The 27,200-nt window shown below is 39.8% G+C and overlaps 1 protein-coding gene across 5 annotated transcripts in view; it reads right to left on the minus strand.

The window, feature by feature from the left end:
* Window positions 1–27,200, minus strand: part of ULK4 (unc-51 like kinase 4) — a 708,846-nt gene that overhangs the window by 201,894 nt on the left and 479,752 nt on the right. For all 5 annotated transcript variants that reach the window (XM_044293413.1, XM_044293414.1, XM_044293410.1 and 2 more), the window contains exon 34: window positions 16,941–17,039. In XM_044293413.1, the coding sequence (XP_044149348.1) occupies window positions 16,941–17,039 (99 nt within the window). The remainder of the gene's footprint in view (window positions 1–16,940; window positions 17,040–27,200) is intronic.

Below are 27,200 nucleotides of genomic sequence, written 5' to 3' on the forward strand. Positions count from 1 at the left end.
GCTTGTACGCCTGTTTTATGTAGGGGACATGGATAACATATGAACCAGATGAAGGCTATTGATATGATGCTTTAAGGGAATGTGTTATTATTCGAAAATATGGCGGCTCAAAGGTTAGGGGACGGGTCGGCAGGCCCTTCTCATTTATCATTTTCTACACCTATTTTTGGCGTAGAAAATTGTCTAAATGTAAGACGGCTCGGAAGCTATCTTACATTTAGAACTGGCGCTGGATGCACCGAAGTTATGGAGAGGCCTGCGCCTCTTCATAACTTGGGCAGATGCTCCGCCAGCTATGGGCCTTTATTAAGACCAGCGTCCAAAAATGCCACTCTTAATAAATGTCCGCCAAGTTTTTTATGTCATGTTTTTTTAAAAATATTTCTATGTCCCTATTTATATAATAAAAAATGCAGTTTTCACTCTGGCCACTGGGTCAGAAATATATCAAGACGTCCTGCTCTTTGAGAGCAGCCACATGGACCATAGATGATTTTCACATCTGCTTTTTTTTTATTCAGGTTTTGAGATACGGCAGATAATCTCAAAAACCTGATTTAGGCTACTTTCACACTAGCGTTTTTGCTGGATCCGGCGAAGTTCATCATAAACGCTTCCGTTACTGATAATACAACCATCTGCATCCATTATGAACGGATTCGGTTGCATTATCTTTAACATAGCCAAGACAGATCCGTCATGAACTACAATGAAAATCAATGGGGTACAGATCCGGAAACGTATCCGTCCCCATTGACTTGCATTGTGGGTCATGACAGATCCATCTTGCTCCACATCCCAGGACAGAAAGGAAACCGCAGCATGGTGTGGTTTGCTCTCTGGTATGAGAACGGAACAGAATGCATTTTGGAGCATTCCGTTCTGTTCAGTTCCGTTTTGTCCCCATTGACAATGAATGGGGACAAAACTGAAGAGTTTTTCCCCCCTATATTTAGACCCTATGACTGATCTCAAAAGCGTAAAATATTAACGCTAGTGTGAAAGTAGCCTAAACTGATTAGTTTTGTCGCCATTCATTGTCAATGGGGACAAAATTGATCAGTATGCATCAGTTATGTATCAGTTCAGAACAGTTGCGTTTTGGTGCCGGACACAAAACCACTGCAAGCAGCGTTTTTGTGTCCGGTTTGAGAACCTGAACAAACCTGATTAGGCATTAAAATCAATTTAAGTCAATGGAGCCTGATCCGTTTAGTTTGAAATAAACGGATAAGGTGCCCATTGACTAAGGGTACTTTCACACTTGCAATAAAATTTTCCATTATTGAGTTCCGTCCTAGGGGCTCAATACCGGAAAAAAACGTTTCCGTTTTATCCTAATGCATTCTGAATGGAAAGCATTCCGTTCAATATGCATCAGGGTGTCTTCAGTTCAGCCACTTTTACGGTATTGGCCGGAGAAAATACCGCAGCAAGTGTTACAAAATTCTGGAACACTTGCCATTTAAATGTACTAATGCCGAATCCGGTACCAAGTGTTCCCAGATGACACCGGAGAGACGGATGCAGGTATTTCAATGCATTTGTCAGATGGATCCACATCCGGAAACAAATGCTATCCGTTTGCACACAGATCTCCGGATCCGACAGGCAGTTCCGGCGACAGAACTGACTGCCGGAATCCTCTAATGCTACTGTGAAAGTACCCTTAGGCTACTTTCACACTAGCGTTTTTACTGGATCTGGCAGGGTTCAGCAAAAAGCTTCCATTACTAAATAATACAACCATCTGCATCCGTTATGAACAGCACTGAAAGTCAATGGGGGACAAATCCGTTTTCTATTGTGGCAGATTTTGTCAGAGAAAAAGGATCCGTCCCCATTGACTTGCATTGGGGGTCATGACGGACCCGTCTTGCTCCACATTCCAGGATGGAAATCAAAATACAACATGTTGCGGTTTGCTCTCCGGTATTGGAACACAACTAAACGGAACAGTATACATTTTGATGCATTCTTCAGTTTTGTCCCCATTGACAATGAATGGGGACAAAACGGAATAGTTTTTTTTCCGGTATTGAGTTGAGTCATAGGGGCCAAAACTAAAACACTAGTGTGAAAGCAGCCTTACAATGATTTTTATGCCTGATCAGGTTTGTTCAGTTTTGATTTACTACAACCGGATCTGGGTGAAACTGAGCCATCAGGATGTATTAAATGCAATAGATCCTTTTAATTCAGGGTTTGAGTTCCTCTGCCGGATCTCAAAACCTGAATTAAAAACACAGATGTGAAAGTAGCCATAGATTGGAGGGAACCTTGTTGACTTCTTTGGGATATTTTCTAGGCATGCCCTGTGACCTTTGCAGAGGTCAGGAGGGAGCAGATAAGTTGTGATAGCATCTATTGTGAATGGTGGATTTGTGTTATCTATATAGAGGTGATATCTGTCATCGTAATTCTGCCTGTGATAACGAGATGGCTACTGAGAACTTACCTATACAGAACAGGAAGTCTTCGCATACTATTAGGCCTAGTAGCCAGTGTGAAAACTGCAGGATTTTAATCGATAAAAATAAAAATAAATGTTTGGGATAAAAACCTGATTTAAGAAATAAGTAATTTTTTGATGACACATTGCCTTTAAAGGGGTTCTACAGTTTGTTTTAACTGATGATCTATCCTCTGGATAGATCATCAGCTACTGATCAGCAGGGGTCCGACACCTGGGACCCCTGGCGATCAGCTGTTTGAGAAGGCAGCGGTGCTCCAGCAGCGCCGCGGCCTTCTCACTGTTTACCGCTGGCCCAGTGACGTCGCGACTTGTATCAACTGGCCTGGGCTGCGGCTAAGCTCCATTCAAGGGAACAGCAATCAGAAGCTGATGATCTATCCAGAGGATAGATCATCAGTTAAAACAAACTGTAGAACCCCTTTAAGAGAGGCGTGCCTGTTGTATCAGATGGTACTCGCTAGCTATACTCAAAAAAGTGGTAGTGGGTAGACCAAGAAGTGGGAACTTTAAGTTACTGGGCTTCAATACAAAATCTATAACAGTTCCCCCAACTACCATGTAATTTATACCGCTGCTGCTCTATTCTGTGGCAGGGGAAACATTGAGGATAGGGTCCAGGGTGTGACTGCAACGTATGCACCCCCTGTACTTATACCTCTGGAGAATTACTGAACATATAAAGATATACCACCTTTACCAATTCAATATACCACATATTTTCTATTAAAATTGGATGAAATTAAATAGCTGGCTAGTTGTAAGACAATTGCCGTTTTTGAGTTCAAAACTGGGTTGGTTGGTTTACTGCCTCTACAAGTGAGACGACGCAAAGATAATATTGATGACCTATCCCGAGGACCCCTGGCGAGCTTTAAAATAGGATCACAATAACACCTCTATTATAAGGTGGAAATCAGATAACACAGCATCACACCTTTGACAGTTGGTGATGGGACACAATAACTTTTCAGCAAACCACTTTCCAGACACCAGTTTTATAGGACCAATGTGGCAGCTGTATGCTGTTAAAAGAGCATAGCTGGAGCTCCGTAAAGACAAGAGCTCCAATAATCATGAAAAGTAAAAACATTAACAAACAGAAAATAAAAACAGATTAGAAGAAGACAATATATTTCAGAATCTAGTTTTAATATGTAAAAGAAATCTAGGAGATTTATTCCCTTTAAGTGATCTTTTATGCATTGAGACTTACTTTTGCTTCTCTGACCTTTGTCATAATATGTCAAATATAGATTTTTTTAATTTACTGAATAAAGTGTATAAGAAAAATGTATGGTATTTAATTTCACTTATATATTCCCAGTTTCTTCTTAGGTAAAATGGTTGTACCATAAAAAATATTGTCTATGATTTAATCCAGCCGCTAATTCTAAAGATTTTTTGCATTTATACTTAATAAAAATAATACTCATATATTCAGATATTCCTGGGATAACGTTAGTATAGCATCACCTGCTGTTTCTACTAAATAGCTTTTCTGTGTCCACATTAGTATATGTGTCGAGGTGGACATATGCTCAGTCTTGTCTTCCTCTCTGCTCCTTTGGGTATGTGGAGGGATTCCTTGTGTAGTGAGTCTGCTACCTCTGAGGCAGCAGTGTCTTCTCTGCTTCTTAGCAAGTGACGAGACAGTGTTACTGCAATTGTACTTGCTCCCCATCTCCTCTGAAAAGCAAAGAAGATGCTACAGCTTCACAAGGAGTGAGCTGACCAGACCAGTGATGCCTGCACATAGCCAAATGAAAGGAGAGAGAAGTAAGACTGATTGAGCATGTTTGCCCACCTCAGCAGATATACTGAGGTGGCCACAGAAAGGCTGTTCAATAAAAACAGGAGGTGGCGCTATACTAACATTATTCCTGTACTATCATGTGATAGGAGAATTGTTTTATTAAGTTGTGGTGATGTTTATGGTAAAGTGCTGGAGCGAGTGAATATCTCACCCGTTTCCTCATCCAGAGGGATGCATTTGCTTCAGCACAGCATAGTCTGCTGGAGATCTTTGTTTATGTTTATATGGGCTGGATTTCTTTGGACTGGGAGATAGATTTGGTGGAGGGATTTCCCAGTCCACACCCCTCCATTACAGGTTTTTCCCCTAGCCCGAGGAGGTCCCAGGTGATGCCCGTAGGAAGCCTGAGAAGCTCTGTTTGTTGACAGCCAGGAGGGCTGTTAGACTGAAAGGAGGATTGAAGCCTGGAGAGATGAATCTTATGGTCACAGTCAGGAGGACTGTTGAACCGTGATCCCCCCCCAAGGTGTCATGTTGGTCATAGCCAGAAGGCTGCTGAATGGCTGTGTGAAGCCGGATCTCCCCTGCTGTGAACAGGACTCTATAGGTGAGACTGGAATCGCCTGTGTATTAGGTAGAGCTCAGACGGGCAGGTATTTATTTTTGTTTTATGTTATGTTATGCTGGTGCTACAACTTCACCAAGTGACGCTATAACTTGGATGTTACGCTGTCATGCTGAAATGAGCAAATAAAGCAGAGTTTGGGCCTTGAAACCCGCCGCCTCCATGAAAATCTGTCATTGCCAACCCCTACTCAGAGTACTGATCCCTACAAAGTGTAATGCAAAAAAGTTTTGAATGATCGACTGGATTTAAATGTAAACAATATTTTTGTTGGCATAACCCCTTTTATATAAAACTAAGAGGAGAAGGAAGGACCTTATAATAATCTGTATTTAGCTCCAGGGAAGAAGAATCATGTACAACGGGCACAAATAAGCCTGTCTCAGCACTCGGCTGGACATAATAGATTTAAGGACATACACCAGTAAACGAGTTGACTCCTGTCGGATTTTTAATATAATCGATATTTGTCAGTGGTCCTTTGCTCAATAATAAATGCTGCTGGGCTTGTCATTCATGCACGCATTTCATCATTTGAATGTCCTTTGTTTGGTGACATTTCCCAGCACTATGTGTGAAAAGCAGTAATAAACACTCACTAGATGCAATAAGATATCAATTTCAAAGCTATGTAAAAGGATCTCTGAAATTTGTAGATCAAAGTATTGCACTTTTCAATGTACTACAAGTCACTCGATTTAACAGGCACTAATATATATATATATATATATATATATATATATATATCGTATTAAGTAACCTATGCCTAAATCATAATACTATATACAGCATACCAACACCACAAGAATTTTGTGCAAGGCAACCGACAACCCTGTATCTACTGTATGAGCAATGACCTCTGCTTATTAACCAATGAATTAATAACAAACTTTCAATTCATCAGCTATTTAATATCGACTAGTCGATCGAGTTGAAAATGAAAACTGAGCTTCCAGTCAGTTCAGTGACTTAGACACAATGGGGCAGATTTACCAATATCCTAGCCTAAGGCTACATTCACACAATCGTTTTGGGTTTTACGGTCCCCAAACAGCAGATCTGCAAAATGTGGATCTCGATGATCGGTATCCACATTTTGCAGATCTGCTGTTTGGGGACCGTAAAACCCAAAACGATTTTGTGAATGTAGCCTTTTCAAAGGGGCCCCATAGTCAAAATACCTATTTTTTGTCAGCAAAATTGGCAAGAATTGGATGTTTTATAATTTGTAGTACGGCCACCATAGAAATAAGTGGGTCTGTGTGTGATCCGCAAAAAATGCGGATCAGATGCAGACTGAAAATATGGTCGTGTAAATGAGGCCTAAAAGTAAAAAAAATTAAAGTTAAACTGCCCCAGATTTGTCACAGTGGCTGATGATGGTTGATAAATCTAGTGCATTTTTAGTCTCAGTTTACACCACTTATTTGTTCTCTTAGTTTTACGCCAAAATTTTGGCACATTTTTTGGCGCATGGTGTCCGATTTAAGCCATGCCCCCTTTCAGAAAAACCACTGCCTTGCCGGACTGAGGCACAAAAAGGTAAGAAAAGTGATACAACACTTGATAAATGTTGTGCAAAGCATGTATGCTAGTTTTTTGTGCCTTTAGTAAATACATACAGTAGTAAATACATTTTACGACTGGCGAATGCAAGTCGGTACTAAAACAGACTTGTCAGGAGAGTTTACAGGTCCTGTTTAAGCTCGCTGTGTTACACCGTTTACATAACCCTTTTTTTTTTCCCATGGAAGTTACCGAAACATCATGGCACAGAGTTTGGCTGTTTCTATAATCCCGACCACCTCTGCTTTCTGCCAGCCCCTGGATAGGGTTGTGGGATGAAAATACCTCTTTAAGCATTACATAGCACTGACTAGTACAATGGCTGTTCACCGAATTCTGAAGCTTCTCCAGAACTGATAGCCATGGCTGCCACAAATGTCAGTTCTAGCTAAAGAGGGATGTCTAGAGAAGGGCATCTCCCTGTTGAATCAGTATGTCTTAAAAAGATATATATATATATATATATATATATATATATATAAAAAAAGGTTTCCTCAAGAACAGGTACAAAACATTTGGTGTGTTTTATACAGCGGTTGCCAACACAACATTGTCTCATAGACATAAGTACATGATGTACGGAAAAGAACTGCCATCAGGAGAGCTCCCATAAACTAATTAATGACCACACAGTCTTTACACCAGAAATCAATTCAAAGACAAATGAGGCGTGCTGAAATATTAAATCACTTTGATTAGGCACCAAAAACCCTATACTGATATGATTCAACCTAAGTGTTTCTTATAACAAAAAGAATAGAAAAGTAGGCCTTGTCCAGTTAAATGTTAGAGCCCCCGTAGTCATTAAACTTTGTCTAGACTTTAAGCTGAAAATATAAGCTTCAACACGGAAAGCTTTTATGTGACTTTTGTGCTAATAATATAAGTCAGATGAAAGGAGATCAGTGGTAATAGCTTTCATTAACTAATAACACTAAAGTTCAGAGCTGTCAAGTTTCATGGTCTAATGAGTGACACTTCAAGCCAACGTTGAAACTTTCATTTCTTCAACAAAGTACGTGGAGATACACTGCTGTTTTAATTATTGATAAATGGCTTGGGGAAAGCAATCACCAAATGGATAACTACCAGGTGGGGTGCACCAACTACTTCTGGTCCTTTCAGAAGATTTCAGTTTGGGATTTGAAGAAAACCAGCTCTACGACTGTCATTCTAGCCTAAGAGATGGCATTTAGTTGGATTATAAAGGCTTGAATTAGCAGGTATGTGTTATCAACTGGGAGAGGGGAATAAGCCACTGTCAGATACCTCTAGTGGTGGCTTATCCTTTGAGAACAAAACATTAGGCATGTTGAAGTTCATCATCTGAAGAAAGTAAGGACATCCCCATACATTGTTGATGGTCTCGCTGAAATGAGCATATTTGGCGGATGTTCGTCTAATGTGTATGGCCATCTTAACCAATTGCAGAATTCTGAGTGGTTGTCATGGCAGCTTGTTAGGACTCCTATTACACTGTGCTTCTGGAGGTAGTCTAGTACAGGATAATACAGGTTCAAGGCAGACAAAAAAAAAGGTTTAAAATATATATAAAAAAAATAATAGAAGTAAAAAAAAATCATTTTCCCGTAAAAAAACTATAAAAAGTAACATAATTGTTTTTGTCGCTTCAAAACATGTCCAAATATCATGTTATTTATCACGCGCAGTGAATTCCGAAAGACAAAAACAAAAAATCCCACTGCCAAAACATCAATTTCTTGGTCAACCCGCTTCTAAAAAAAAATCAAATAAAAATATTATCAAAAACCGCAAAATGACACCAATAAAGTCCAACAAAAAACAAGGCTTCATACAGCTTCATTAATGAAAAAGAATTTTTTTTTTTTTACTTATAGGTGTCACAATATGATCATTTTTTTTAAAGGTTTACGTTTTTTATTTTTTAAATATAATAAAAACTTCATAAATTTGCCACAGCTATAATCATACTGACCCACAGAATATATTATCATGTCACTTTTACAACATAATGAAGACCATAACAATGAAAAAAATAATAAACAATGCAAAAATTGATGGTTTTTTTCCCATTCCATCTGAAAAATTTTTTTTTTTCCAGTTTCTCAATTCTAGCTTTTTGATACTGATGACCTAATTCTTCAGATAGGTTATCAATATGAGATCGGTGGCAGTCACCCAGCACACCCAATGACCATCTCCTGGAGCTGAGCTACAGATTGCTCACATGGCCACAACTAAGTGTAAGGAGCCATCTGCTTCTGGCTCAGTCCACTGTTTTGTTTCTGGCACTAGCAGCTGATCAAAACAGCGGATTGTGGGGGTGCCAGGTGTTGGACCTTCACCAATCTGATAGATGATGGAGGACAGATCACCAATATCAAGAAGCTTGAATACCCCTTTGAATGGTGCTATTAAAAATACAACTAATTAAAAAAAAATAAAAAAACCCTAATACAGCTGTCAACATAAGAATAAAAAAGTTATGGTTCTTGAGAACCCCCCCTAAAAAGTCACTGTTAAATTTGCTATGTCCTGTAAGGGTTAACTATCTCCATGTAATAAGCATTGGCATGTCAAAGTAACAGTGCAGAGCAGAGCATGCAGTCTGTTTGCCACACATGCATTCAGCCCAAAAATATCTCAAATATATAGCCCGCTGTAGGCTGAATCCACACATGCCATTTTTTTTGGGGGGGGGGGGGGGGGTTATGTAAACAAAAGAGCAGAGTGGATAGAAAAGAGCAGAGAAGTCTTTCTTTTATCACTTTTCATACTTCTGGAACGGTCTTAAAAAGGAAACAAAAAAAACTGCATTAAAAATTTAATATGTGAAGCCAGCTTTGTGAGAACCCCTCAATTATCAATATTTATAAGGGCATTTTTCACAAACTAACTGCATTCTTGTAAAGTAGACCTCTACACATAGATAATGGAGGGAATCTCCATTCTCCAGAACTCTAAGGAACAGTTGATGATGTCTTATACCAGATGATTTTTCTGCTTTAGAGAATAAACCTGAGCAAAAACCGTACATACTGTGTATGACTAAAGCACCCTGTATTCCCAAAAAAACACACAAAAAAAACAACTATCTTTTATGTTGCCCCACATTAGCTTGCAAACCTTGTGTGATTCTAAACGGCACAACTTGAAGCTTCTTAGGTTCAGTACAAAATTACACAGGACCCACCTAACAACCACCTGCCATATTTATAATCCTGGTGACTTGATATCTGCTGGAACAGTCTTTGGTCCTCCTCAAAGGCCCGGATTATCACTAATTGCCAGGCTGCACCTGTACCTATACATCATAGCGTAGCTCAGCTGCAGGACTGCATGCAGAGTAAAATAATGGCAAGTACGGGCCGCACCTGTAGTTGCCAGTATTTCAGTGGCATCAGGCTCACTGATGTGAGTGGGGAGTGAAGGTTAACCTATCTGGCCTGATCCCATGGAAGGGCTACTGTAGTAAAAATGTTTTAATTATGTAATGCTGTCTACAATATAAAGGTGTCAAAACATACACAACTGCACTTGTTGTGTAAGTGGCTACATAGTCACAGACTGGTTAGACTGTCCATACTGACCCTTGTGCACTTAATAAATAACGTATTACTCCTATTCTTTTATTTGAGGATGGTCAAGTGCATATGCATCGTTTATCTGGGGAAGAGATGGCACCAGGATGCACTATGAGAAGAAGGCAAACTGTCAGAGCTAGTGCAATGCTCTAGGCCAGAGATGCCCAACCTGCGGCCCTCCAGCTGTTGCAAAACTACAACTCCCAGCATGCCCGGAAAGCCTACGGCTAACAGCCTACAGCCAAGCATGATGGGAGTTGCAGTTGTACAACAGCTGAAGTGCTGCAGGTTGAGCATCCCTGCTCTAGGCAATGTTCTACTGGGAAACCCTGGGTCTTGGCGTTACTAAACATTGTTGCAGGCCAAGTATACCTCTTCATGACAATGGTATTCCCTAATGGCAGTGGCCTCCTCCTGCTGGATAATTCACCCAGCCACACTGCCAAAATTGGGAATGGTTTGAAGAACATGACAAAAAGTCCAAGGTGTTGGCTTGGCCTCCAAATTCTCCAGACCTGAATCCATTTGAATATAAAATATTTGAGATGTGCTGGAAAAACAAGCCCAATCTACGAAGATCTCACCTCACAAAAACTCACAGATCTTGTGGAGATCATGCCACAATGAGTCAGATCTGTTTGGGCAGAACAAGGGGAACCTAAACAATATTAGGCAGATGGTTTTAAAGTTATGGCTGATACTTGGGTTACATTTTCTTTTAAAGCAAGACTTCAATTTCACTTTGCTAGTATTTTGTTATGCGAGGCACTACGTATCACCTTAAATCTTCTCTATGTCCAATTCATTTGTCATTGCATTGGACCTTTGATTAATTTAAACCAGTGATGGGAAGAGCTAAAGGCTAACAAATCCTGTGAGCTCTAATCTATTTGTTATAGCACTGTCTGCACTAGTCCTGTGCCAAGTGATGATTTGTCTGATAAACAAGACTACTGGCTGACTTCAGACCATAAATTGTATATATATGTCAAGTTTTTCTGTCCTCTGTATCCTGGCTACAAGAAGTAAATCCAGGTCATAGAAGTTACAGTCTTTTAGAAGAAAGTCACAGAGGAACTGTCACCACCAGGGCTTTCCCAGCACCATGTGACAAATAATGTGTAGTAGAGAAATACTAGAGCATTATATACACCATATCAGAAAATGTGTCCCTGTCACAGTCGACAGCTTAAAAAAGGCTTAGATCATTTTTCATAACTATATAAGATCAATATTTTAATAATCACTGTACTTTAATACAACTTTGCATAAATTAATAGTACAGGTGAATGCAAGAAACTTTGTAATATATCAAAGAAAAATGTCTCTTTCTTCCTGTCCTAAACTGACATTCTTGGCTGAATCCATCTTGAGAACTGAAACGAGAGGGACTGCCACCTCACTGAAGGATCACATTAATCTCATAGAAGTCTAAGAAGAGGGAAATGTGAGAGAGACACTGATACATGCCACCCATAGAAGTCTATAGAGAGGGAAGGGGTGTGAAAGACTGAGTTGCAGTAAGAGAGACACAGGCGCATGTTGTTCATAAAAGTCTACAGAGAGGGGAGGGTGAGGAAGAGTAAGCTGCAGTGAGAGAGACACAGATACATGCAGCCCATAGAAGACTATAGAGAGGGGAGGAGTAAGAAAGAGTGAACGGCAATGACGCAATGACCGAGACAAAGACACATGCTACCCATAGAAGTCTACAGAGAGAGGAGGGGTGAGGAGAAGTCAGCTGCTAGAGGGGGGGGGGGGAATTCTCTGATCAGATATATTACAATGTTTCTTATATTCACCTACAATACTGATTTATTTAGAGTTTGTTTAAAGTACAGTGACCATATAAATATATAGCATTCTTGTTTGAATGCTGATCCAGTCAGACTGACATTTTGGATTCTTTCTTTTAGAGCAAACTAGCCTTAGGTCTTATGTTTTTAAACCTTCCTCTGGATCAATGTAATACAAAAATTTGCCCCTAACACCTTCTAGTCATTCATGTCCACTCCCATTTTTTCCAACTATGCTATATAATTAAAGCTAGTAAATGGTTCCACAGAGGGAGTGAAACATAAAACATTGCTGAAACTTGGGTGAATAAGCCCCTTTTGTTTAAAGTTCTGAACAGCAGTGCTGTTCTCGCTATATATGGTTTGTAATTCCGTACAGGAAGTAAACGGCAGCAGAATGCCCTGTATCTACACATGCGTCATAGACATGTGCAGAATTACAGATACCCAGTAACAGCCTAAGGAAATGGTGCCGCCATCTTGCAGCCCAGGACATGTTGGATGATAGGCATGTTTATTCCACTGAATTTGTTTTCTAGGACCTTACCTTGAAATGCAAAAATGGACAATCTGAGTTGCAAAATGGAAGCTTGTTTAACCCCTTCCTGGCACAGCGATTTTCCATTTTTGTGTTTTCGTTTTTCACTCCCTGCCATAACTTTTTTATTTTTCTGTTCACATAGGGCTTGTTTTTTGCAGGACAAGTTGTACTTTCTAATGCAACCATTTAATAAGGACTGACTTGTGCTCTTCATTCTCCAGGTTAGTACGATTAAGGTGATACCAAATTTGTATAGTTTTTCTTGCGTTTTAATGCTGAAAACAAATTACTTTTTTTTTTAGTCATCGCAATATTGACCTCCATAACTTTTTAATAGTTAAGTCAACAGAGATGTGTGAGGACAAATTTTTTGCGGGAAAATTTGTAGTATTTGCTAATATCTTTTTGGGGTGTGTATGACTTTTTTATTGCTTTTTATTCAAAGGAAAGTGATAAAAAGACAGCAAATCAACCGTTTTTTTTCTACGCCATTCACCGTATTGGAAACTTTATATATTTTAATAGTATTGTCCTTATCACACATGGTGATTCCCACTATGTTATTTTTTTTATTGTTTATTTATTTTTAGTTTGGGGAAAGGTGGGGTTATAATACTTTAAAACTTTTTTACATTTTTTATGTCCCCAAGTGGACTCCAATCATCAGACTGCAATTTGTATAGAATAATGGAATTTGCGCCATTAGGCGTTAAATGTCCGTGGTTCGTATTACCGCCAATCGCGGAAATTAGCTGTGGGTGTCTGCTGTATGAAACAGCAGGCATCCGGCGGCTATGGCACTCACTCCGTTCCGGAGAAGGCATCTGTAAAGACCCCACATCCGCTGTACATTTATGGCAGATATCGAGAAGGGGGTAATAAAGAAAACAAATTAGAAACTGCTACCTAATTCAAAATGGCTGAACTTCCTGTTGTCACCTGAACTTCCTGTTGAAATTAACCCCTTGTCGATATGGGATGTACATGTATACATGTCGAATGTGTAAGTATGACGCTTGAGAGGGCACCATAGTCAGATCACATGGTCAAATACCCTAGTGGGACTTTTTCCCCAATAAAAAAAATGTTTTATGTAAAAAATATATATATACTCTTATATAGAGAATATATGGAATAGACGGCTCTGTCTTACTGATGAAGGGAGAGTCTCCCGAAACGCGTTTAAGGAGTAGAGGATTGTTGGAATACCTATCACTTGTAACGGAGCTAGAGAATTACCCAGAACAAGCCGGTACCATTCAACACAAAGCCGCGACCATGTGACAACCTACGTCACTACACAGACGAGCTACACCGCCGAGGGAGAACACGAGCTACACCGCCGATCCAGGACAGCCCCCGAGGGAGAACAAATTACCGCTAGAGGATCGCTAAAGGACCGAACACTACGCTGGGTGAAGGGTAAGTGAACTCTGCAGCCAGAGAAAGTGCGGGACGCCGCACCCAGGCACAGAGCACCCCTTAATCCCACAACACCGCATAATAACTATTATAGCATCCTAGGATACAATATACATATGCACATGTCTGCGGCTGTATGAATCACAATTGACTTATATAATTGAGTCACACCACGTACCCTCTATGGAATAACACGGATCCAAAGGCGTATTATCCAATCTTTTATTCATCTAGAGAATAATATTATAAAACAACAAGACTACCTTAGATCAAGGAGCTATACAGACTATTCCATAACTACGGAATATTCCTTTCATTTATTTATTTTATTTTTTATGGATAATCATCTCTACCTATAAGGACATTATTACTACCATCATTATTTTGTTATACCATTTTGTTTTCCTAGCGCACACAATTTTATTCATAAAACTTTATCCATATAATTACATCTCCCAGCGCATCATCTTCATAGCGCATAGTTCAAATCCATACCTATAAATTCCCATACCTTCCTCCCTACCAGCTGGCAACCATTGAAGGATAACCCACCCATCTCCATATTTTATTGAATATTTTAAATACACCTTACAACCATTTTTATATAAATAAATTAATTTATTGACCCAAATTAGAGTGTGCCTGCTTACTCTCTTTCTTTCCTATACTATTATATGGTTATATCAACCGAAAATTAAAAAATGTTATGGTTCTCGGAAGGCGGGGGTGAAAAAAAACTAAAATAGTTACCAGTTAAGGGGTTATTTTATCTGGTAAGATAAGTTATTCTGCAGCATATTTACTAAAATACACCACTGAGGAATTATTCTTGTACATTATTGATGTTCATGTTACAAAACAGAGGCTCAAAGAGAGGAATCACCTTTGTCCCAATGTGGGCTAAAGTAGATTAAGCTGAAAGCACGTACATTCAAATCATCCCAAATGGGCAAAAAACACTTTAAATCAGAAATAAAGTTAAAGAGGACCTTTCACCTCTCCTGACATGTGTGTGTTTAATAGCTTCATGCATTCCCCATGTAATAACAATTCTGGAACATCTATTCTTATGGCTCTATCTTGTGCCATTCCTTTATTATTTGCACTATAAGTTATGAATGGGCTGCTATTAGCCTTCAGTAAGGGTACAGAGGGGAGGTAACCAATTGGGTAGGGGCCCCTGCACAGTCTGAAAATGGCAGCACTGATTGGTTAGAGTGAGCCTGTGCAGGCACACGCCCCCAACTTGTTACCTCCCCTCTGTACCCTTACTGAAGGCTAATAGTAATGTATTCATAACTTCTAGTAGAAATAATACAAGAATAGCACAACATAGAGCCATAAGAATAGATGCTCCAGAACTGTTATTACATGGGGAATGCTATTAAAACAGACAGTGGTGGAGTGGTGAATGGTCCTCTTTAAATCACCAAAATCACAACAAAGCAATGTGATTAAGAGTGACATTTTAAAAAGGTCACTTACACTAGATTTAAACCATTCATTTTAAAAAAAATAAACATTAACTAAAAGCAAGAAAATGAATATTTTAATGAGAGGTGACTTGACATGTGGGAGAAATGAGTAATACAAATAATTAAGAAAGGATATTTTTGTATAATCACTTTGTTTTGGGAAACCTTTGGAGGAGCTACAAGCAAAACAAATTCGAATAAAAGCAGGCACTAGTAGAGTAACAAAACTAAGTAATCTAAGCCCACCCAAAATATAAAAAGTCATCCATTTAAAGGTAATGTGTCACCTATAATTTTTTTCTGCCAGTTAAAACCAGATAGTGACATATATTCTTTATTTCTAAGCTGTTTTTATTTTCTGATTGTACATTGTTTAATTATATTTCCTGAACATGATTATGGGGCAGCCATCTTGCCAGAGCTGTTGTAACAGCATATGGAGATATGCTTTACAGCAGCCACCATGGGCCATAGACAAAATATACTGGAGGGGACTCATTAACTTTTATGAGACAGTTTTCTAAGCATGTGAATATAGTCTTACAGAGAGTTCAATGGTAACATTCTGGATGCTTGCAGCCACCACTAGTAGGAGTTTAGGAGTTTACTGCATAGCATGTGCACATTAAACACAATGATAAAACAGTAGCAGTAGAATCCCCCTAGTGGTGGCTTCCAGCAGACAGACTTTTATCAATTAACTGTATCCAAAAAACAAAACTCAGACTAAAATACAAAATGTACTATGAAATTAATAAGCACGGACTCCATGACCTAAAATGAGATGATAATAAAGGGTTTAGATTTACCTTTAATTAATTATTTTATTTTAAACTTTATCTAATTGTCAACAGCTGAGTTTGAGTTAGTGGCTTCAATAGGTAACAAATTTGAAGGGATGGGTCATCAAATTCAGATCGGTGGGGGTCTAACTGCCGACACTACTGCCAAACAACTGCTTGAAGAGGGCACGATGCTTGCCTCTTCCTATGATCATATGACCAAGCACAGTGCCATACATTGTATTGCGGTTTTGCTTGGCATTGCAGCCCTATCTGTGAAAAACTCTTTAAATTAGACATTAGCGCAATAACCAAAGATCGATCATGATGTATTTTCTATCACCCACTCTGGACAAGCAGCATGTGTTCAGCACTTCTAAGTGGGTATTAGGATAGCCCTGTTAAAGCATGTGGATGGCTCTGTTTGGTACATATTCCACAATGAAATCCACATGAACTCCAATCAAAACAATGTCTCCCATGGTTGTCAATGGAAAATCTGCACCATAGCATAAACAATGTGCATATAAAATGAATGTGGGTTCGTATAGACCTACTCTGCTCCACTACTCTGCTCGACAAAATCCCAAGTATGACCCTGGATCTGTGATCCTATTCCATGCCACCTTTTACGCTATTGAGCTCTTCTATAAGAGCAAGGTTGGCACTTTTTAACAATATTAAAACTTATTTTTATTTTACCGTTGGCTTTAGTTAAAAAATCAGACACCAACCTCAATCTTCCACCTAAGCTCCTAAAGCTCATATGCTAAGAAATATTGCAGTGAAAATTGCAGCAAAAACCATGATTGAACTGCAAAGTGTAAAAATACCCTAACACAAAAACTTTTAATGCAAGTCATTAAAAATGCAGCTAAAAAACGTGTAGGGGAACATCCATAGATTTATGTTAAGATGATGAGATGAAAACAACTTACCAACTGAACAAGCAAACTGATTAAATCTGTCAAAGGTTTATTCACAATCAGAAGTTCCTCAGCTATGTGCGTGTCTCCACCTTGTCCAGTCTTCTGAGCCTAGAAATGTAAATAGATTTTCAAAGTCTTGATAAATTCACACTGAATGTTTAGGATCATAGATGTGGAAGGTAGAATGTGTCATAACTAATTTTCACCTGTATAGCACAGATAATAAAAAATAGGACAAAGGATACCTAAAGCATGCAAAGTAATACAAAGTAATACAAATTCAATTCACTGTCATATGGGAGACGCTCACATTGAAAACAAAAAAACTTAATTTGCAATTACTAAGTAAAAAACTTGGGAGAGATTAAACATACAATACCAATCACCATCAGTGGTGGTAATGCTAACTTCGGGTGGTAAAGCAAGGTAAGCCCCTGCAGGACACCAAACAGCAAAAGCGCATCAAGTTTCAAGATGCGCAATTGCCAACACTGATAAAATTGTAGCACACTTTAGGGTATAATTCATTCACGTTAATAGTGGAAATGAAATTTTAGTACAGGTCGGCTCACCCCTGATTCCAGCTGGCAAGGTGCTCCACCCTGATGTCGTACCCCGATCACCAGAAGTATTGCAATAGTAATTGATAGGGTGGGCACTCTAATATCTGGGTCACAGAGTAGGCAATGCGGCAGTGTTTAATTAACAGTATTTTATTTTAGTAACACCAAAACAGAACAGATCAATGTCTGCTAAAACATAATGTATCAATAAAATTAATAAAAGTAAATATACTTGATAAATATATTGTGGTATGTCCACTGGTAATACTATGATATGGCCTGAATTTAAATATAATAGCCGTAGATTCTGATTTGTGCGGGCTATATTAGCAAGTATATTTATTCTCTGGAACAACAAACTGCAGTCTCCTTTATCTCCACATAATCAAATAAATATGGAATATAAAAATAAGTGAAGTGCATAAAATATAAAGAAACCAAAATTGGGTGATGACCATATAAATATTATTATTATAAATATTATATTAAGGTGCAATAAACTATAAGTGTTCAAAATAGTTGCAATAGTGTGCAAACGTGCAAAGTATCTGTGGAGATTTGTCCTCAAGCTCAATCTTCCTAGATGTAACAGAAAAATTGTAACAGAAAAGTTCCTGAGAATCGGCTTGTTATTCCAGCATCTAATCCAACATATATACTCTGTTGTACAATATGTCAGTCCGGCGAATCTCTAGTTAATGCCGCTATAGAGCACAGCAGCAATAGTTAATACAATGTATCAGTCCGGCAAATCTCTAGTTAATACCGCTATAAAGCACAGCAGCGATAGTTAGTACAATGTATCAGTCCGGCAAATCTCTAGTTAATGCCGCTATAGAGCACAGCAGCGATAGTACAATGTATCAGTCCGGCAAATCTCTAGTTAATACCGCTATAGAGCACAGCAGCGATAGTTAGTACAATGTATCAGTCTGGCAAATCTCTAGTTAGTTTCGCTATAAAGCGCAGCAGCGATAGTAAGTTATTTCAGCAGTGGAGCTATTGAGCGATGTTGTATGCACACATAATCAATGATTTTGTTACTCACATGCGGGCTTTCTGCCGTCTTCACCGTGGCGTCCCACGTAATAGAGATTCTGGGTAAAGTGTGTCGCTAAACCCCAGATAGCATACGGCCTGGCTGTTTAAATGCAGGTTCCTCCGGTATATTACCGTGTTTTTACCAGGTCTGGCTGTGAGTAACAGTGCTGGTGGTATTCGTTCAGCTCCGCTGCAGGTTCACCTAGGTGTCCTTAATTAGGATACGTGCTCCACCTTTCTTTTAGTGCGGTCACGTACATAGGTGTCTATTCAGTGTCCATAAAACTTTTAAAATCCTGGAAAGCGCTTTCTTCTGTCCAATATCAGGTGGCAAACTGTTGCGGTTTCTAGTCAGGTCCAATTGGTCCACGCCAGACGCGTTTCGAAGGGTATCCACCTTCTTCCTCAGTGGCTCTGTTGGATCTGACTAGTTTGCCTTCTTTTTATTCGTTGTAGTTGACAAGGAGTGTTCTATAGAAAACCTGGAAAGGATCGGGGAAATCTGAATATCTCAAATACAGGTTATCATTAGATGCGGTATTAGTGCGGTTTGTATGCGTTTTTATGTATGTTCCTGCGTTTTCTTGTCCAATAAGGCCAAAGTTCTTCTCAGTCATTATCCATACTTAATGTTATGCATAATTAGTTGCATTGTCCTTTTATATTAACAAAAGAGCATAATTTGCTGCAGTATGAATTTGCATAAAAAAGAACTGTAAAATCCTTTTGTCACTTATTCTTATTATAATTCTAATCAGTATATATTCATACACTGTCTTATAGATAAATGAAGTAAAAATATTAATAGAAATATAAATAAAACATTTATATATAAATATATATAATAAAAAAAAGTATATGTAAAAAATGTATAAGATTTTTATTAAATCATGTCCTATCTAATGGACTTCTGTTTTGGATCAGGTTATTAAAATTTGTATTTTTTATATATCGTATGATTTAGGATGTTTGATTCATATCCAGCAAGATCCATCCAAGAGGTGACTCGTTGGGTAACCCCAGAAATTCTTTGGACAGAGGAGGGAACTGGAGATGGATGGCAACCAGATTGAGTGGTGTCAGAGGCCTGAGGTGACTAGATGGTATAGGAGTGGAGACCTGCAGCTCAGGAGGGGTCATAGTGCTGATAGACAGTCCGACTAGTACCCCTCGTGGGCCGAAGGCGTCCAAACCCTCACAGGAATCCGAATATTTCCAATTCGGCATTGAGCCCAGCCGGAGCAAGGCTGCCGAATTCAAAAATTCTTCTAGATTCAGCCCTAGACATTCGGGCAATGTGGCTGCCTCCCCTCCAATTACGTTCTATCTGTTCAAAGGCTGCAAAGGTCAGAGTTTTGGGGTCTTGATTGTGTACCATTTTAAAATGTTTAGATAGTACATGTTTTTCATAGCCCTTTTTAATGTTGTTTATATGTTCCGCTATCCTGATTCTTAAAGGTCTTTTCGTCCTGCCTATATATTGTTTCGCACATGCACATTCTATGATGTAGATGACGTTTGAACTGTTACATGTAAGAAGAGTCTTTATCTCAACTTCAAAGGCATTTTGTGTTGATTTTACCCGTTGGGTCTTCTTTGTAAAAGACGTGTTTCTACAGTTCACACAGCGTCCACATCTATAGAACACACTTCTATTTATCATTTATTAATGGAACCGGTTTCTCTTGTTGGTTGTTTTATTGATGGTGCTACCTTCAGACCTAAATTAGGGGCCTTCGTGTACACTATCTCCGGTGTTGGTGGGATCAGTGGACCTATAATTTTGTATTTTCGTATTAGGTGCCAATGGTTTTTAATGCTTTGCTCAATTTTCTTATGCTGTGCATTATAGGGCAGTATAATGCGGAATTTATCGTCTTCTTTGGGCTTATCAATCTTCTCTTTGTTAATTTCAAAGAATTTTCTCCTATCCATCGATCTGACCTTTTTTAGAGCATTCTCTACTACTGTCTCAGGGTAGTCTTTTGACTTCCTCAAACTCTGACTGATTGGTACAGTTCCTCTTAATTCTTCGGAATTGGCCAGTTGGTATATTTAATAGCCAAGAGGGTAAATGACAGCTTGAGAAGAGAATGAAGCTGTTCTTAGCCACCTTCTTCTGAAATGTGGTACATACATAGTGGTCCATCTGAGTAATGATCCGTAAGTCAAGGAATTCAATAGATTTCTGATTGATGTTGTGAGAGAAATTCAGATTGTATGTATTTATGTTAATTTCTTCTAGGAAGGTGTGGAGGCCGGCTACATCTCCCTGCCAAATAAAAATGATATCATCGATGTAGCGCTGCCAGAGCACCAGATCCGACCCCAGCCTGGGTAAGATGGTCTCCTGTTCCCATTGTGCCATGAAGAGGTTGGCATAGCTGGGGGCGAATCTGGTGCCCATGGCAGTGCCCCGAATCTGGAGATAATAGTCCCCCTCAAAGAAAAAATAATAGTGTGTTAATATATGTCTAACACCTTCCACCAAGAAATCAATCTGTTTCTCTTTAAGGCTACCATGATTTCTCAATTGTAGACTCATGCTATTGGTGCCCTGTCCGTGCTCAATCACGGTGTAGAGGGATTGGACATCCAAAGTCCCTATCAGCCAGTGTGGCTCCACCTTCAGATTCTCCAAAATCTGGACAATCAAAAGGTCAGATCGATGGATAGGAGAAAATTCTTTGTAATTAACAAAGAGAAGATTGATAAGCCCAAAGAAGACGATAAATTCTGCATTATACTGCCCTATAATGCACAGCATAAGAAAATTGAGCAAAGCATTAAAAACCATTGGCACCTAATACAAAAAGACAAAATTATAGGTCCACTGATCCCACCAACACCGGAGATAGTGTACACGAAGGCCCCTAATTTAGGTCTGAAGGTAGCACCATCAATAAAACAACCAACAAGAGAAACCGGTTCCATTAATAAATGGTTAAATAGAAGTGGGTTCTATAGATGTGGACGCTGTGTGAACTGTAGAAACACGTCTTTTACAAAGAAGACCCAACGGGTAAAATCAACACTAAATGCCTTTGAAGTTGAGATAAAGACTCTTCTTACATGTAACAGTTCAAACGTCATCTACATCATAGAATGTGCATGTGCGAAACAATATATAGGCAGGACGAAAAGACCTTTAAGAATCAGGATAGCGGAACATATAAACAACATTAAAAAGGGCTATGAAAAACATCTATCTAAACATTTACTATCTAAACATTTTAAAATGGTACACAATCAAGACCCCAAAACTCTGACCTTTGCAGCCTTTGAACAGATAGAACGTAATTGGAGGGCAGGCAGCCACATTGCCCGAATGTCTAGGGCTGAATCTAGAAGAATTTTTGAATTCGGCAGCCTGGCTCCGGCTGGGCTCAATGCCGAATTGGAAATATTCGGATTCCTGTGAGGGTTTGGACGCCTTCGGCCCACGAGGGGTACTAGTCGGACTGTCTATCAGCACTATGACCCCTCCTGAGCTGCAGGTCTCCACTCCTATACCATCTAGTCACCTCAGGCCTCTGACACCACTCAATCTGGTTGCCATCCATCTCCAGTTCCCTCCTCTGTCCAAAGAATTTCTGGGGTTACCCAACGAGTCACCTCTTGGATGGATCTTGCTGGATATGAATCAAACATCCTAAATCATACGATATATAAAAAATACAAATTTTAATAACCTGATCCAAAACAGAAGTCCATTAGATAGGACATGATTTAATAAAAATCTTATAAATTTTTTACATATACTTTTTTTTTTATATATATATTTATATATAAATGTTTTATTTATATTTCTATTAATATTTTTACTTCATTTATCTATAAGACAGTGTATGAATATATACTGATTAGAATTATAATAAGAATAAGTGACAAAAGGATTTTACAGTTCTTTTTTATGCAAATTCATACTGCAGCAAATTATGCTCTTTTGTTAATATAAAAGGACAATGCAACTAATTATGCATAACATTAAGTATGGATAATGACTGAGAAGAATTTTGGCCTTATTGGACAAGAAAACGCAGGAACATACATAAAAACGCATACAAACCGCACTAATACCGCATCTAATGATAACCTGTATTTGAGATATTCAGATTTCCCCGATCCTTTCCAGGTTTTCTATAGAACACTCCTTGTCAACTACAACGAATAAAAAGAAGGCAAACTAGTCAGATCCAACAGAGCCACTGAGGAAGAAGGTGGATACCCTTCGAAACGCGTCTGGCGTGGACCAATTGGACCTGACTATAAACCGCAACAGTTTGCCACCTGATATTGGACAGAAGAAAGCGCTTTCCAGGTTTTATGGACACTGAATAGACACCTATGTACGTGACCGCACTAAAAGAAAGGTGGAGCACGTATCCTAATTAAGGACACCTAGGTGAACCTGCAGCGGAGCTGAACGAATACCACCAGCACTGTTACTCACAGCCAGACCTGGTAAAAACACGGTAATATACCGGAGGAACCTGCATTTAAACAGCCAGGCCGTATGCTATCTGGGGTTTAGCGACACACTTTACCCAGAATCTCTATTACGTGGGACGCCACGGTGAAGACGGCAGAAAGCCCGCATGTGAGTAACAAAACCATTGATTATGTGTGCATACAACATCGCTCAATAGCTCCACTGCTGAAATAACTTACTATCGCTGCTGCGCTTTATAGCGAAACTAACTAGAGATTTGCCAGACTGATACATTGTACTAACTATCGCTGCTGTGCTCTATAGCGGTATTAACTAGAGATTTGCCGGACTGATACATTGTACTATCGCTGCTGTGCTCTATAGCGGCATTAACTAGAGATTTGCCAGACTGATACATTGTACTAACTATTGCTGCTGTGCTCTATAGCGGTATTAACTAGAGATTCGCCGGACTGACATATTGTACAACAGAGTATATATGTTGGATTAGATGCTGGAATAACAAGCCGATTCTCAGGAACTTTTCTGTTACAATTTTTCTGTTACATCTAGGAAGATTGAGCTTGAGGACAAATCTCCACAGATACTTTGCACGTTTGCACACTATTGCAACTATTTTGAACACTTATAGTTTATTGCACCTTAAAATAATATTTATAATAATAATATTTATATGGTCATCATCCAATTTTGGTTTCTTTATATTTTATGCACTTCACTTATTTTTATATTCCATATTTATTTGATTATGTGGAGATAAAGGAGACTGCAGTTTGTTGTTCCAGAGAATAAATATACTTGCTAATATAGCCCGCACAAATCAGAATCTACGGCTATTATATTTACATTCAGGCCATATCATAGTATTACCAGTGGACATACCACAATATATTTTATCAAGTATATTTACTTTTATAAATTTTATTAATTTTATTAATTTTATTGATACATTATGTTTTAGCAGACATTGATCTGTTCTGTTTTGGTGTTACTAAAATAAAATACTGTTAATTAAACACTGCCGCATTGCCTACTCTGTGACCCAGATATTAGAGTGCCCACCCTATCAATTACTATTGCTATAAATCATTCACACCCATTTGCCTATTGTAACCCAAATGGTCTGACTTTGTCATCTTCAAACAGCAGTGTGACATCTACACAGCAAAAACTCAACTCTTGCTGTGTGGTAATACAGCTGGAGTTGAGTTAAAGCACACTGGACGTCAGGCAAGGGTTAATCAGACTCTCCTTGCCGCTAAATGCTCGTTACAGTTGGTTACTACCTATGCTAATCATTCATTATGCACTGGCTCGGCGCGTTTCTTTTCGCATAACCCCCCCCCCCCCCCCCAAAAACGCCAACAAGGCCTCCTCGCTCACGTGATCGGAGACTGATGGAAAGCTCCGAGGCGATTCTACTGTACACGAACGCTGGTAACAATAGGGATCAAAAGGCGGATATGCAGACATCGCCTAGGAGGACCATTGTGTGTTAACAGAGGGGACAAAACGAGCGCCAGATTGGAATTAATATTGATCAAAGATCAAAGAAGGGGGTCTGAGGAATTATACAGAATAAGCACATAGGATACAATGCCATACTCCCAATTGAATAGAGCCTCACATATACCTTGATTATTGCCTATCCAACATTAATATATTGGATAAACCCCACAGGAATATATTAACATGGCATATGCCCACCCACTGTGTTCCCTAAGGAGGAGGCATACATCACCACCTGTGAGGATTATTTTTATCCAAATAAAGGGAGGAATATATAAAAAATCTGTTGGAGACAGCATACCTCCCTACATACAGTCACTATCGGACTGGTCCATTCACTTTTTGACTCTCGATGACACCTACCTGTAACATCAGCTGCACTTCTTCCGAGATGGCTTGTCGCTGCAGCTCAGGTACCCGGTATGGTTTCAACCAGATTCTGGCCTGAGGCTCAGTGACAATGTCATTTCGGATGATAGAAGTGCATCCAGGGAGGTCCGAAAATACACGTGTTTCTGCTGACGAACTCCCTGGCCTCCTGAGTCTGTTTAGAGGAAAGGTTGTCAGCAATCTTTACAGTGGCAACTGCTTCCCTCGTATCAGACCGTGGGACTGGAAATTCTACCCCAAGAAAACCCGGCTGGGGGCTGTTGTCCATACTGGTCTCCCTATCTTTCCACGGTTTCAACAAGTTTACAGGGTACACCTGCTCCCGCTTTCTCCGCCCGGGCTGGAGTACCTTGTAGGTTACCTCCCCAACTTTTTCGAGCACTTCGTAGGGCCCCTGCCACCTAGCCAGGAACATACTGTCCACCGTCGGCACGAGAACCAAAACCCGATCTCCCGGGATAAAATTCCGAACCTGAGCCTGGCGATTATAGACCCTACCTCTGGGCTCACTGGGCTGCCTCCATATGTTCCCTAACCAGTGGCAACATTGTCTCCATCCGCTCTTGCATTTAAGTGACATACTCAATTACACTTTTATGCAGTGTGGGTTGTTGTTCCCACGCCTCTTTAACTATATCCAACAACCCACGCGGATGTCGGCCATACAGCAGTTCAAAGGGCGCTTCTCGCACTGCGAACATGAGATGGCAGTAGCAGAACCCAATCCCTTCCATCTTTAGACACCACCCGCTTTAACATGTTTTTCAAGGTTTGATTAAACCGTTCTACCAGGCCGTCCATTTGCGGGTGATAGACGGACGTCCGCAACTGTTTGGTCTGTAGTAGTTTACAGAGTTCCCTCGTGACTTTTGACATAATAGGGGTCCCCTGGTCGGTCAGAATTTCTTTAGTTAGGCCCACTCGGGAAAACATCTCCACTAACTCTTTGGCTATGAGTTTGGCCGAGGTATGTCGCAGCAGCACAGGAGAGGGACCAGGGAACTACAGAAATGTGGTTGGGGGATGGTTATCTGGCAGGTTGGGCAATACTTGCAATACTCTTCCACCTCTCTGAACACACTGAGACAGTAGAACCACTGTAGACTGTGCAAAATGGAAGCTGTTGATGCACTGGTGGATCGCACGCAGGAATTATCTTGGGAGGTAGCTGACCTCCGTAATTCTGTTGTACTGTGTCAGAGATTCCTGCCGTCTGGCTCCACTGGTGGGAAACAGGCCAGCCTTTAACCTAAGTTCGCTCTCCCACTTCTGGGGGAAGTGATAACTTTGTTAGGTTCAGGGAATCTTGTAGATTGTATTTTCGTCTACGTCCAATCATATCTGGAGACGAAAGTGAGTGGGGATTATCATTTCTCTGCTAAAAGGTGATGCTCAGTCTTGGGCCTTTTCTCTGCCGATTGGTTCTCGGTCACTTCGATCAGTGGATGAATTTTTAAGAGCCCTGGGCCTGATTTATGATGATCCAGACTGGGTCTCTCTGGATGAATCTAAGCTGCGTAGCTTAAGTCAGGGAGAACGTTCTGCTGAGTCATATTGTGCTGAATTTAGAAGATAGGCGAGTGACTCGGAGTGGAATGATCCAGCTCTCCACAGTCAGTTCTGTCAGGGGCTGTCTGAGAGACTAAAAGACACCCTTGCATTTCATGATGTCCCTAGCCGTACGGATTGATAGACGCCTGAGGGAAAGATGCAAGGTTCCCCTCAACCAGAATGCACTATCATGTGGGGAAATTGTTCCTCCTGTCCCTCGGAGGACAGTGACACTTGAACCAGTGCCTGGGAATGAATCTACAGTGCTGCCCATAATTATTTATACCCCTGGCAAATTTTGACTTAGAGTTACTCTTATTCAACAAGCAAGTAATTTTTTGACAGGAAATGACATAGGTGTCTCCCAAATGATAATAAGACTATGTACAAGAGGCATTATTGTGGGGGAAAAAAACATTTATCGGATTTTTACATTTGAGCAAAAAGTGTCCAGTTCAAAATTATTCATACCCTTCTCAATAGAAAAGCCTTTATTGGCTATTACAGCAATCAAATGCTTCCTATAATTGCAGACCAGCTTTTTGCATGTCTCCACAGGTATTTTGCCCATTCATCTTTAGCAATGAGCTCCAAATCTTTCAGGTTGGAGGGTCTTCTTGCAATCACTCTGATCTTTAGCTCCCTCCACAGATTCTCAATTGGATTCAAGTCTGGACTCTGGCTGGGCCACTCCAAAACGTTAATGTTGTCGTCTGCTAACCATTTCTTCACCACTTTTGCTGTGTGTTTTGGGTCATTCTC

The sequence above is a fragment of the Bufo gargarizans genome, chromosome 5, assembly GCF_014858855.1.
Source record: "Bufo gargarizans isolate SCDJY-AF-19 chromosome 5, ASM1485885v1, whole genome shotgun sequence".
NCBI lineage: Eukaryota > Metazoa > Chordata > Amphibia > Anura > Bufonidae > Bufo > Bufo gargarizans.